The following is a 15,030-nucleotide window of genomic DNA, read 5'->3' on the forward strand; positions in this document are numbered from 1 at the left end:
AGTTGTGATTAGTGTATTAGGAGGGCAACTCCCAATGAACAGAACTTTGGCTAGAATAACAATAATAGTCAGATAATATTAAAAAAACATGCACCAGTTGTGCCATCCAATGAGGACAGGCTAATCTTCCTTATCTACAAATACTTTCCTGAACAGCCATATCTTGACAGTTCTCCAAGACAGGTAAGAGGACAGAATGGAATAGTAAATCTGAAGGAGAATCTGTCACGAGTCTCCTTTTTCTAAGATCAACTTCTGTGCCTAAATAAGAGTCAGTGAGGGCTGTACCATAGGAACCGAAAAGGCAGTAGAAAAGAGATGGCCATTGTGGAAAGGTTGCCAGAACTGGAGTCAGGAATGCAATGACACAGGGTTTTTTTTCTTCCCTTTTTAGCTGTGATTAGATTAGATAAACCTTAATAACAGCTATTTCCCAAGCTGACACTAGGACAGAAAATCCTGAGGATCCTGGGCAGGTAGTGGAGAATTCAGTCTACCTCACAGATGAAGAAGGAACAATTTCTGGTAGATGACAGAAAACTTGGGGGAAAGACAAAAAAATTCTCTTTGCATTTGCAAGGAGCTCACTCATAAAGATTGATTTGCAAACTAAAAACTATGGTGGGTGTGTTCACTAAATGAATGGCAATATTTAGATAAGTCTATTGTGATTTTCACCAAGACCAAAAATACTGTTGATGCCTTTATAAGCAATGTTTAACATATGAATAGCACCCAGAGATTATTGAAAGGGCAATTCAAATAATCCCTTTTAAATTAATTGTATCTTTTATTTTTATTTTCTTATAGCTGTCTGAAATAATATAAATTACTTACATTGGGGTAATATTCCATTACTAATAAATATTCCATTCGTCCATCTGCAGAGCATCTCTCATCCCCAACAATGAAGTGAGCAATATTGTCATGTTCCATCAGTGGAATTTTATAAATATTTCTCTCATTTATAAAATTCTGGCGATTAGCAAAAGAAAATACTTTTACAGCCACTGAACGCTCATCTAAAGATCCTTTGTATACAGCTCCATATCGCCCTCGTCCAATAAGCTGTGAATTTTTTAAAAAAAGAAACAAATTTTAAAGTTCAGGACACTCAATCTATTGATTTTAATGAGCTTCAGCATTTTATGTGTTCATGATTTTGCACACTAAATTTAATCCCCAAAGACTGCATTTTCTAATACAAATGTTAACTGAGATGGAATTATATCTTCTTCAGATTTCTTGTTCTCACTAAATCACACTACTTAGTACGAAGATTTTGCATTACATAGTTATTAATAAATCATGTGAATTATAAAGACACAGAGCTGTAAACTTACCTCCAGTAGTTTCAAACTATCCAGATCTAATGAGGGTTCTAAAGCTGCTGCTTCCATCATGTTCATAGTATGCAGGCCTTTTTTACGGATCCCTGAGGAAAGATGAAGATATCAATTATATTGCTCTTCAAATTGATCAGACTTCTTGATTTATTTCAATAGTCCTGCAATTCTTAGAAACTACACAGTGAGTAAAATATATAGGTCAACTCACTCAGGCTATCTACAGTTCTTTGCTCTTTATTTCCCATGGCAGATTAAGTAAACAGTGCAGGAGACTTGGTATGATGTCTGAATCCAGAATTATATGTGCATGCATATTAGTTAAAACTATAAAGTTGTTTAAAATCATTTTTGTTGTTGACTGACAAAACTTGATTTGTTTGAACACAAGAAACCATAATTTTGTGTCTGTGAACTTCTATTCCTTTTGTTTCAATGCTCATACAAAGAGAAAAGAGCTAAGTGGAAGTAATACAATGCAAGTATTGTGGGCTCAATTGGCAAAAGAAAGCTTAGGACTGTATAGGTTTGAAACATACGGAATAGGCGTTCATCCTGCAGTGGATAGATGATGGCTAAAATGATGATGATGACTGGATTTAACCTAGCCAGGAAACTTCTTTCAAAATGTGGCATATCTACACTGTGTCTCACTTGTTGCTGAATAAAGTTCCACAACCCTTCAGGTCTATGATAGCAATAAAGTTCAACTAATTCCCACAATCTGTTATTACTGCCTATGATGATGAGGATGTTGACAATTATAGTGCAACATTTGGAACCCAAGATTGAGAAATGCTGGATCGCATTAAAAAGGATGAAGCTACGGTAAGAATATGTAACAATGATAATATTATAAGGGTCCAGACTTACTTACCTGTACTCAATGCCTTTGCTCTGATATCTAGAGCAATTTGTCACAAAATTATTTGGAATGTAAGGGGTTCCAATTCAAGTGTAATGTCTAAAGACAAAAAGCCCCCCCCCCATTCGCCTGTGATTGTCTAATTGTAGAACAGACACAAATTGCTGTCTAGTAGGTTGTAACATTACTGAGGAGTTGGTAGGTTGAATATTTTAAAAATTATATAGCAAAACTGAGTAAGTAACTAAAGAAAACAAATATAATAGGAAAAATAGAAGCAAAATATTATAATAGACATTTATTTACCTCCTAACATCCTGTATCCAAAGAAAATAACAGCCATCAAAACAGCTAGTACAGATACTGATGCCAAAATTATTATAATTGTGTCATCTTGTTGAGGAGGAGGAGCTGAAAGAAAACAAAAAGTATATGATTGTCTCTTCATATATACTCAATTTTTCAAGACAAATTAAATTAATATTCTGACCTGATTTCAATTATCTTGGCATTTCTCCCTCCTTTTGATGGAAAGAGAGGTAGGAGGGTAATTTTTAAAATTCACAGACCGAATCCAACAAGGAGAGTCCACAGAAGACTCTTATCAGGAGAAAGGAGGGAGACCATTTTTCCTTATTTCCCTTCTTCCACCTTCTTCAATTCTTCAGGGGAACTCAATTGCATGGGAAAGGGAAAATAAATTGGTTCAACCATTGTTTTATCACTTATTAGAGCGATTCTGTTAATGAAAACCATACCCGTTCTTCCACAAATTCCAGATCTCACCTTAATTACAAATAATTATAGTTGTTAGTCACTTCACCCTTTCAAAGTTCCACAATGGAGTATTTTAAGAGGAATGTTATTTCTTTGGACTGCACAAACTACATAAACAACAGGTATCACAAAAACCAACTGAATTGAATCAACATGAAAGTCAACAAATGATACAATTACAAGAAACTACAAATCAATTTTCAATTTCTAGTTATGGATCAGCTTATAGTGTAACAAAACGAAGAAGCACTGAAAGTCATTATTTCACCATTGCAGCTACTGGGTTTGAACTGAATTACTATGAGAAAATAAGGCAAATAGCATTTTCTGAAGGATTAATGGTAGTCAGGACAGGTTGCAAAATGTTCTGTGTGAGAGAAATGTTCCTACAGTACTTTGGTCTTACATTAAGGACATGCAACATTTCCAAAGTTGGAGGGATACAACTCTCTCTCGCCGCAATGGGAGGGCTGCAGCTGATGTTATTGTAAGGGGTGGTGACATTTCAGTAAGGGATAGGATTGATTTCTTTTTGAGGTTTTTCAGTGGGATTAAACTTTTTAAGGATGTGAAGAGAAGCTCAAACTAGGCAAATTATTGGTAGGTTCATTCTTCCCCTCCCATAAGCAATTCCACCCTTTTTGCCTCCCCTCCAAACAGCCCCAGATTGCAACTAGAAGGCTCTAGCTTCTATTCCCACCTTTACCACTACAAATTGCATTAATGAAAACTAACCAAATTTAGGCAGCAATGTCACATGAAGGCTGTGGGCCATAGGCTTCCCATTTCTATGAATAAGAATAAGGATCACTAATCTCCAAGTGTCCTCAATACAAATTCCAAAAGGAATATAGTGTACATGGAACCATCTCTTTGGAGACAACTAGATTATTCTGGCCAGATTAAACAATGTGTCCCTCTTCTTCCCCTTGTACTTCAGTCTTCTGGAGGAAAGGTAGGATAGAAATTTGACAAATAAATGAACAAATCTATTTGCCAGTATTTACCATTTTCCTATTTTTCTCCTTTCTAAATGCATGGCTTCCAAAATGTTAGCATCTTTGAATTTGGAACCAATTTAGTTTCTGTAGATATATTTCAATGCCAACTGCAATTTTTAATTTAATTACTTTTTAATTTAAAGAGTTCTTATCTAAAGTTTTTTTTAGCTTTAAATCTAAAAAGATGGTGATGGAGAATTGACTTCAATTTCCGCCCCACCCCCATCCCAGAAAAAAGGACAGATGGTACTTTGAAATTGCACAGTTACCATTAAATGAAATCACTGTTTTTTAAAATGATGTTGGCAGAATTGTTCCCACATTTACCAAATTACTTTGAATTATATTGGGACTGTGTGTGTGTGTGTGTGTGTGTGTGTGTGTTTGAGTCTTGACTCCTGGCAACTGCCTGAACAAGACTACACAGATTTTAGGCAAGATTTTTGGAGGTGGTTTGCCATTGCCTTTTTCCCCGGGCTGTGAGACAGTGAATAAACCAGTCATTCAGCTGGCTTTGTGACTAGAACTTATGGTCTTCAGGTATCAAACCTGCTCTCATACTAAATTGGCACTCTATGGCAGGGATGTCAAACTCAATTTCACTGAGGACTGCATCAGGGTTGTGTTTGACCTCGGGGCCAGGTTGGCATAGGGGGGCATGGCTGGGGGGATGACCACGGTCAGCTTGACATCACTTGTGTCAGGGGCACCTGTGGCCTATGCAGGGCTGGGGGGATCCACTGTATCCAGTGGAGGAAGGCGAGACCAGGGAGAGTGCCAAACCCTTGTCCTCCAGAGGAGCCTCACTGTCCCTCTCAGACCACATGGAAGAACCCCAGATGTGGCACAGGCTGTCCAGAGACCTAGGTAGCAGAGAGCAAGCGCCCAGCCCGGCCCTCAAGCTCCCAGGGCACTGGGACTCCACAGCCCAGCCCAGCCCAGCTTCCCTGAGGGGGTGCCCAACTACGCTTTCCTCCTCCTCAAGCCTGCTGCTGTTGCTCTTCTTGCTCTCCTTGGCCAGGTTGCTTATAGTGTGTGTGGGAAGGCAAAGTGTGTGAGTCAGAGGGAGGCCCACTTCCTCTCCACGCAAGCAGACTCAGCTTTGTAACCAAGCATCCTCAGCAATAGGATGAGAGACCACTAGGAGAGGCCAGGAGGAGAAGACAAAGGGATGGCAAAAGGGTAGCAGGCTGCTGGTGTCCAAGTGCTAAGGCAGGACTTCCCCCCACTTCCTTCTTTTTCTTTTTCCTTCTCCTTTCTTCTTCCTTCCCCTCTTTCCTTCTTTTTCCTTCCTTGCTCTCTTCCCATCTTTCCTTTTTTCTCTCTTTCTCTTTCTTTTTTCCTTGTCCCTTCTTGAATGTTCAAAAAAGGGGAAACATTTCTCCTTTTCTTTTCTTTTGCATTTAGTTTGTTTTGCTAGCCCTCTGCCAGCAAAAATGGAGCTGAGGGGGGCATGTGCATAGTGGCCGAAAATGGAGCCCGCAGCCCTCCCAAGCTCCATTTTCACTTTGAGGGTTCCAGGGTGGCCCCACGGGCCAGATCTAAGCACCTGTGGGCTGAATCTGGCCTGTGGGCCTTGAGTTTGACACCCCTGCTCTATGGGATTACACAAATTAAATTCATTTTGACTTCACCTAAGTGCTTATATAACATTGAAACAATCTCAAAGAAGCAGGGAATTGTGATACACTACTAGGCTTTAATAAGATTATTTCATAATTAGAACAAACACAGTTATATTTAAAGCCAAAATTAAGCTTAGATTCCATTATAATTCTAGCATTCTGTGAGAGTCTACAAAATAAAGGATAAATCAGAAATCAATTCACTGCAAATAAAGGCTAGTTCAATTTACTCTGTAACCAAGAATTTTAACTGACTTCTTGTTGCAATTATTGTATTTCTGGTTTAGAATCAATCAAATGAGAAAAAATCATTATTATTACACTTTTTGACTTGTCAGATTCAATACTAATTGATTTTGTCCTACAACTGACTATACTCTCCATCCAAAGAATTTTGCTTTGAGAATGCATTCTGCAAAAAAGCGTTAAACAATGTTATAAAACTATAAAATAAGAATTTTATACTCAAATATAAAATTCAGTCCTATAAAATTAATTTAACAATTTTATAATTTATCAACATAATGTAAAACTATAAATAATATGGATTTTTAAATGCCTATATATTTCTTGTTGTTAATTTGAAAAACATACTGAAACAGAATTATAAATATTTAACTTTTTTATATATTGATTCTATAGGTCAGGGGTGTCAAACTCATGGCTCACGGGCCAAATGCATCATGTGCTCACCCCGCCCCCACCCAGTTTAGCGAAGGGGAAAAAACCCTGATATGTCACGTGACGCCGCCATGACACCACAAGTTTGAGACTCCTGCTATAGGTAGTCTTGGTTAAAGATCTCAATTGGGACCACTGTCCAATTACTGTCTTACAAATATAAATAGATCTCCATGTCTATAGCCATGCCTTCTGAAAGAATGCTAAACCTGTATCCAAAAGTACCAAGCTGACAGGTTGAAGGTATATCTGAAGAGCACAGAAAGAAGGGCTGAAGGAACAGTCCATGAGGAAAGAACTTCACTCTTGGCATATATGTAAGGGAATAGTACTAATAGGAATTAGTCTAGTTCTTTTCCTGTGGCCAGAAACATCCAAAAGAACAACTTTTTATCAGTGCTGTCTCAACCTTCAACTCAGTTGTGCTATTCTACCAGTTTGGCCTGGTTCTGGCAGATTGCCGCGCATTAGCTGTTGAAGCTACAGGGATTGCAGGTGATGAGTAGGAAAGCCTCTGCGTGTGCGTAAAGTGCACGTTTGGTGCACGCACAAAGTATGTGCGGATGTGCAAAGCGCACCCACCAAGCCACTCCCACCAAACTGGTGGTAAACCTCTTTGAAACTCACCACTGCTTCAACTCAATACATGATAGTGACTTTAATACTCAAGGGCAAATTTCATGTATTTAAATGAGTAATTAAATACAGTTCAGGAATCTATGGAAATAAGCTTGAAAATAAGCTTGGGCAGTGTACGATGTACCCTAGCAAAATAAAATAACAGTGGAGAAACATCACTTTCCAAACTCACAAATTATGCAATAATTCATGCATGGGAGATCATCAAGAAATTCCAGGGCTATAGGATACATTGAGATTTTATCCATCCATCCATTTATCCATCCTGAAAAAAATAGTACATCACTTTCACTCTGCCAACGAAAAAAACTCTTGGGATCAGTTCAGAGAAGACTTTGCCTTTTTTTTTTTTTTAACCAAAAAGTTTGAGGCAACTCATGATCACACTAGAATGGGAAGTAATAAAAGATGAGTTTGAATTCAAGACCATATTTTTTTTGTGCCTCTGTTTTATTGTGCAATAAATCAAGCAGAAAAAATTATTAAAATTTATCAACTTTCTCTAATGGTGCCTTCCTTTCTCTAACGGTATCTCACTTCTGTATATTGCATCTCTAGTCTGTATATGGAAATTGTAGTAATGTGGGCAGGTAGTGGAACAGCAATCAGATAAGCCTATTATTTCTATCGCTCAGATCAGACAAGATTTACTTTTCTAAAATTGCCATAATTTGTAATGCTTTGTGTATTAATCTTAAAAGTTCATATTTTTGTGGAACCCCTAAATTCTACAAAACTTCACAAATATGTCAATTAGAAAAATACATTGAAGAATCTGTTGCTGTTTCTATAAAACCAGGAAATCCGATTAATTGACCAATTTAACACAGGTAGAACAAACAGAAACTAGAGGAAAAAAGCATTTCATTTAGTCATCTCAATGCAATATGACAGGCTCACTTATAAAAACTGCAAAATATTCTGTACTTTTATTTTTAATTATTATACAACATGATATATGACAACATATTTACATGCTGAGCAATGCCTTTGTTTTCTTAAAGAAGATCCCAAGCAGTGGAAAAGCATCTGCTTTTGTATCTTGAGTCGTCTCAGGGAGGATTAATAGTTTCTTTAAACATTAGACTATGATTCAGTAACATGTTAAGTGAGGTCAATGTTTCTTATTCAAAAAATACTATATAAAATGAGTAAATGACAACTTTCTAATTAAAATGCTTGAAAATTCTAGACAACTAAAAGTATTTAGATGTCTAGAATAGAATTGCAACTATTTCAGCCTGATGATACCAACCAATCTTCAGTGATTAGCAAGTCCACATATCTAAACTTACATAGCTATGGTGATCTTACAGAATCAATTTGTGTGTGTGTGAGTATAATGATTACATGATTAAATGCATAATTATATAATTATATATAATGATATAATAATCAAACAAAATATGTGTTTTGACTAGTATAATTCCCACAGCAATTGGAAATAAAATACAATCTATAACATTAGAATGCTATATAAAAGCAAACATTTGATTAATAAAAGAACTATTTAAAATACAACTTATAATTATCAATTACAAATAAGATTAAAGAACACTATTTAATAAAACACGCAAGTTCATTAAAGCTTTGTATCTATATACCTACAAAGTAGTACTGCATCTACCAGTGTCCTAAATTACATTTTACAAAATAATTACTATCAGTATAATTAAAAGTATAAAAACTATAAAATTGGATTGAGTGACCATGATATTCAAACAGCACTACATATACCACTACTACTACTAGTAGTAATAGAAATAGAAGTAAACTTGATTATAGTCACTGACCGATTAAAAAACAGAAAAATAAACAAGTTCTATGACAGCAAAATGACATATATCATCACAAAACTGCAAAACAAAAGTATGTAGTCCCATTGTTTCTCTCTGCCCACTGTCACAGGGGTATGAATCTCCTGAGAGATTTCCTCTCACAGAGCTGAAGAAAAAAAACCCACCAAAGCAAGAGAAAGAAAAGATTTTTCTGTGAGCTGGAACTATTAGTTGCATTACTTGTATTGAGCAAGTAATTGTTTATGCATAAAGGAGACAGATGATTAAAAGACCATCTATAATCAGATTGTCTTGCTGTCTCCCTAATAATGTATACTACTTCAGAAATAATCATCTTAACCCTGAGAAGGTAGACTAGGAGGTCTGTTTCATAAACTTTTTAGTTAATCAGGATCCCACATGATCTTTCTCTCCCATTCTTCTGAGGATGGTTCAGAAAAAATGTTGAATGGCAGAGATATTCTTAAGATTAGACCACACTGGATACAGTACGTGTTCTCTTCCATATGCTGGCATTCTTCTTTGTTCTCATTCCTTCATTCATCTTTGTGCCAATGTTCTGGCTAGATGTATGGAAAATGTTTTTTATGCATCAAGGAGTCTGACACTGGATTTATATATATTTTCCAATCTATGTACACATCCCACACCTATTTAACCCATCGCCTTCTAAAGACATTTTTACTATTTGCTACAGAACCTGATTTGCTGCCCCTAACTTGGTTTTTTTTGCCAGGCAAGGGATCCTTATAAAAGTTAATACTACTGTTTAGCAGTTATGCAGCATATTATGTCTTTAATTGCTTCCCATTAACTATCTAATAATCCAGACTAGAGTAGAATAGAACTGGAAGGGACCTAGGAGGTCTTCTAGTCCAGCCCCATGCTCAAGCAGGAGAACCTATACCATCTCAGACAAGTGACTGTCCAATTTCTTCTTAAAAACTTCCAGTGATGGAGTGACCATGATTTCTGAAGGCAATGCTGTACAGGTAGTCTTTGTTTATAACCATTCATTTAGCCACCATTCAAAGTTAGAATGGCACTGAAAAAGTGATTTACCACCAATCTTTATACTTATAACTATTACAGCAACCCCACGGTCAGGTGTCAAACTCTGGGGGCTTGGCAACACATATGTACTTGTGATAGTTGCAGAGTCACATGATCTCCATTTGTGACATTCCCAGGTAACTTCCAACAAGCAAAGTCAACGGGGGAAGCCAGACTCACTTAATGATTCATTTAACAACTGCAATGATTTCCTCAAGTATGGCAAAAGGTCATAAACTTGGGCACAACTCAGTTAACAACTGATTTGTTTAGCAATGGCAATCTGGGTCCCAATTATGGTTATAAATCGAGGACTACCTGTAATACTTTAACAGAGTGAAAGAGGGCTACCTGTAATGCTGATAACAGAGTGAAATTTCAGCAATCATGCAACACAGATAAGATGGTTAAGACTACAATCTATTAATATAATGGTATGCATAACTATTAAGGATTAAATCCATGCGGAAGATAAGCAATGGATTGCAACCTTTATGACCATTTCACTCCAGCTTTTAAATTAAGTCAAAAACACAGAACCTCATTAACAGTGCAAGTTCCCAAATGCTGTAATAATGCAAACTGCTAAAATGATAAATGAATATAGGCAGCTAGGCAGCTAGAAACTAAAGTTCATGTAAATAATTAACTAAACAATAAGTAAAACTTCTGTGATTGCAGATGATCTTGACCAATGGCTAGATCCACAAGTTTCACTTTGTCTCAAACATTGTTCCATGCCTTGCCTGCTAAAGGCAAAGTGGGAATAGCCTCAAAACTGTTGCATTTGCTTCTCACTTTGCCTGTGCAAATTCCAGACGGGCTGACCAAGGCAGAATAGGAACAAGTTTTGACTGTGCTCCTACTTTGCCTGTGTCAGCCTTCTCAGCCTTTAAAAAACATTGTGAATCCTCCCTATCTTGCTTAATACTTCATATGGGATCATGTCTTATAATTTGAACAACTCTTGCCATAGACATTTGTAAAGGCTGAGGAGAGGAGGATATGGCTTATGCTAATATTGAGCAAAGAATACTGCCTCACAAAATAGCTGACTTAAGCTACAGACACTGATCACATTGCACATGAACAGCTGCAGTGCAATGACGTGGGTGTAAGAGAGAGAGAGAGGCTGAAAGAGACTGAGATTTAGAAAACTGTGGCAACAAGACAAATCAAGCTGGGAAACGCAATTTTCTTGGAAAACTTTGAAAAATGAGACTATAAAACTCATCTCAACACAATACCACTGAAAAAGAAAAACAAGAAATCCAAGAAGAAACCACCATGGTTGTATGAAGAACTCTCTAACCAACTGAAAGACAAAAAGGATTAGTATAAAAAATGGAAAAAGAGACATAACTGGCAGAATATTACCATATAGCTGAAGATGAAGTCAAGAAAGCTACACCTCAGAATGAACTAAGACTTGTAATAAATGTCAAAAATAATTTTTAAAAGTTTCTTTTAAAATGTTTCTTTCAAAAACAAGAAAAAAGTCAAGGAAACAATTGGTCCACCAAAGGGAGAAGATGGCAAGGAAGTGATGGGTAACAAGGAGAAAGAAAGCAGATGTCAGGCTACAGAACTTCTCCCATTCAATCAACTCGGATGAACTTCTGAAAACATATCAAAACGTATCAAAAAGGAATCCTTTTATTGAGATGAGACAATTCATGTAGGGGTTAAAAGCAGCGTCTAAGGTCTCTCAGGCATGCAGAGATAGATAAGGGAGTTTAAAACCCCTCCCCTTGTCTTGATGTGTATTTAGTAAAACAAAGAGCCAACATGTTAATTCCCCCCCACCCCCTTTTTAGAACTATCTTTTTCAGAGTTTCTCAGGACACATCGCACTGTGGAATTTTTTATGGTCTCTTCATCTCCTGGCTGTCTCTCTCAGAAGCGATAGGTTCTGGCCATCTGGGTTTCATCCCTCCATTGTATCATGTGTAGGTTATACAAATTCCATATAAGATTAAATATATTCATCAAGAAGGATTTCTTTATCAGTCTCCCCCCCTTTTCTTCTTCCATTGAAGAAATGACAGATATACACGGATCTGATATCCTGCCCTCCTTAAAAAACAGATAGGTCTACCTGGAAAAAAAACAAAAATAATGTGTTACATTTGCAGTTTAGGATGGTTTATCAGGGTATTTTAGGTGGAACTTTCATAGTAATGTGGGTGCTTTTACGTGTCATTTGGCTACCCACTCATTTTCTGAGGAAGGAAGGTGTTTCCAAGCTACTAAATATTGTGTGGATCCACGGTGAGTGCGCGGATCAAGGATATCTTTAATTTCAAAATGTTGTTCGCCATGTACCATGATGGGAGTTGGAGGTGTGGGAAGGGGGGGGGGGTCTGAGGTTTGAAGTGATCTCCAGTTTGAGCAAGCTACAGTGAAATACTGGATGAATCTGCCTAAGTGTTTTGGGGAGTTGAAGCTCTACCGTCACGGGGTTAATAGTTCTGGAGTTGGGGAATGGGCCAATGAATTTTGGCCCTAGTTTCTTAGAGGGTTGTAATGATTTTAAGAATTTTGTGGACAAATATACACGGTCCCCAATCTTGAAAGGTTTGGGATCGCAGTGTTTTTTTGTCTGCTTGAACTTTAAAAGCTGCTCTAGCTTCCTGTACTGCTAATCATACCACTGGCCACGTGGCTTGCAAGTTATTTATCCACACCTTAAGGAAGGGGATTTCAGGTTCTTTGGTGGGTAGTTCTGGCATGGGGTTGAATTCTTGGCCCGTGGCTACCTGGAATGGGGTGAATCCCTGCTGCTATGGACTGAGTTATTGTATACTACTTCTGCAAAAGGAAAAAGGTCAGTCCAATTGTCCTGTTGGTAATTAATAAAACATCTTAAATATTGTTCTAATACGCTGTTCGAATGTTCAGAACCTCCATTTGTCTGGGGATGATTTGATGACGACAACCCCTGGGTGAAGCCTAATATTTTTAAAAATGCCTGCCAAAATTTGGATGTGAACTGAACACCCTTATCTGAGATAATCCATTGGGGAGCTCCATAAAGGCGATAAATGTGTATTAGAAACATCTTTGCCAATGCCTTGGCAGTTGGGATCTTTTGGCATGAAATAAAGTGAACCTGTTTGGAAAAAAGATCAGTTACCACTCAAATGACAGTATTCCCAGCACTTTGGGAAGCTCCACTATAAAGTCCATAGAAATCTCTTTTCTCTGGCTTTTTTTCCTCCCAAAGATGACTGCAGCGATGGTCTAAAATGGCCATCCCGAAGAGGATGACTCAGCTCGACTAAGATTTGTGCAGGAGGGAAGAAAGAGGTAGATAACATCTGAACCGGGACAACTGGGCAATATAACCAAATAAAGGTACCCCGGGATTAAGGTAACATAGAATTTTTAAGAAAAGAAAAGTGAGCGGCGAAATTACAAAGGGACAGAGAAAAAAAGAAAAATATTTTTGACAGCTAAATGGGGCTTCGAACCGGGAAAGGAAGAATCTGGAATTAAAGATTTAATGAAATTGGACTAAAATAATTTGGGAATAAACAAGTATAAAATTAAAGCTGGACTTAGGATTGTCAAAGAATAATAATAACAATGTTTACAAATTGGAGACTGGTTTGTGTTGGAATATTGAGGTTCGAAAAACCTTAAATAAAAATATAGGGGGAAAAAGTGAAGACTTTGTATAATGAAGAGTGTCACCTTTTGATAAAAATTTAGTTCAAATAAAAGGAAAAGCATCTTGTCTTTGAATGAACTGGTGTGGATATAACATTACAGAAATATTGAAACAAAGTAAGAATTCTAGAAAGTGAAAGCAGAACCAGAATAAAGGAAAAAGCAAGGAAGGAAAGATTGTTTGTGGGACTGATTGATATTTTTGGTATAAACCCTGGACTGGAATAGCTGAGAACTTTAAAAAAATGAAAGAAGAAAGAAGAGTAAAAGTGTTTCTTTTTGTGGACTTTAACAATCATAAAATATAAGAATGATGATATCTCTTCGGGAATTAAAAATGGAACTTAAAAATATGAGAGAATTACTACAGGAAAGAGGTGAATCACTTTGCTCTGTGCTGGAAAAAATGGAAATGGCGATTGAAGAACAAGAAGAAAGATTCTCAGAGGGGGAGGAATCGACTCAAGGAGAAGACATTTTAAATAGACAATTAACACAAAGAACGCTACAAAGAAGTGGGGAAAGAAGGAAGGTTAAAAAGTTGAGTTTTAAGAAAGCAATTAAAAGAGGGAATACCTGTGAAGTCAGAAAAGGCAGGAAGATTCAGCAGAAAAGGGGAAAGGAAGATATTAAGAAAGAGACAAATTGGAATGAGAAAAGTTATGGGGAAAAGAGGGGGAGGAGAAGCAGTAAGAAACAGGCATGTGAAAGAAAGAAACACAGAACCAGTAAAATGTTGAAAGGAAATTGTTTCTTTACAATTAAAAGAAGGAATACTTGTGAAGTCAGGAAATGCAGAAAGACTCAGCAGAAAAGGGGAAAGGAAGGTATTAAGAAAGAGATAAATTGGAATGACAAAAGACATGGGGAAAAGAGGGGGAGGAGAAGCAGTAAGAAACAGGCATGTGAAAGAAAGAAACACAGAACTAGTAAAATGCTGAAAAGAAATGGCTTTTTCAGAGATAATGGTTGATGAATTAAAAAGGGGATTCTGCAGGGTGACAAGGGGTAATAAGAATATCTCTGCAATTAAAAATATTTAGAAAATAGGGTAATATAGAAACTGATAACTCTTATTAAAGGGGGGGAAATATGCTGTGGAATCCAATTGAAAAGATGTAATGACTAATGGTTTATTGGGAATTAAGATGAGGGAATAAAAGTATATTCTAATCATTAAGGTGTTACACTCAAAATAGTAAAAGAGGGGAAACTTATACTTGTTCTTTTTTCTTTTTGTGTGGGTGTGTTCAGATCTGTATTAATTTAGAATTCATAAAAAAATGTGTAATGGAAAGGGAATATGACAGACTAAAGAACCAGCTAAACTAATAAGTTTAATATAGATTAATAAAAGCAAGGAGAGACATTGGTAACTTCATTATTACTACTATTAGGCAAATATATATTGTTTATTTTTATTTTTAAAATAAATATTAAGGATTATATTTGAAATAATTGAAATGAAATAAAAAGATGTTTAGATTGAGATTAATGAAAGAATTTAGAATTAAACTTTATTATTATTTATTAGGCAAATACATATTGTTTATGTTTAAAAACAAATACTAA

The 15,030-nt window shown here is 36.6% G+C and overlaps 1 protein-coding gene and 1 long non-coding RNA gene across 4 annotated transcripts in view; one reads left to right on the forward strand and one right to left on the reverse strand.

Annotated features, from left to right (window-relative positions):
* The window catches only part of BMPR2 (bone morphogenetic protein receptor type 2), a 117,675-nt gene that overhangs the window by 31,084 nt on the left and 71,561 nt on the right, over positions 1-15,030 (reverse strand). For all 3 annotated transcript variants that reach the window (XM_087915867.1, XM_087915955.1, XM_026696760.2), the window contains exons 4-6: positions 2,518-2,622; positions 1,344-1,435; positions 838-1,068 (exon numbers count right to left, since the gene is read on the reverse strand). In XM_087915867.1, the coding sequence (XP_087771993.1) occupies positions 838-1,068; positions 1,344-1,435; positions 2,518-2,622 (428 nt within the window). The remainder of the gene's footprint in view (positions 1-837; positions 1,069-1,343; positions 1,436-2,517; positions 2,623-15,030) is intronic.
* Positions 12,998-14,266, forward strand: LOC148127925 (uncharacterized). The gene is made up of 2 exons (XR_015740184.1): positions 12,998-13,159; positions 13,589-14,266. It is a non-coding gene; the product is annotated as an uncharacterized LOC148127925 (long non-coding RNA).

This window comes from Pseudonaja textilis, chromosome 1, assembly GCF_049901715.1.
Source record: "Pseudonaja textilis isolate UNSWEBS1 chromosome 1, rPseTex1.2, whole genome shotgun sequence".
NCBI classification, from domain to species: Eukaryota; Metazoa; Chordata; class Lepidosauria; order Squamata; family Elapidae; genus Pseudonaja; species Pseudonaja textilis.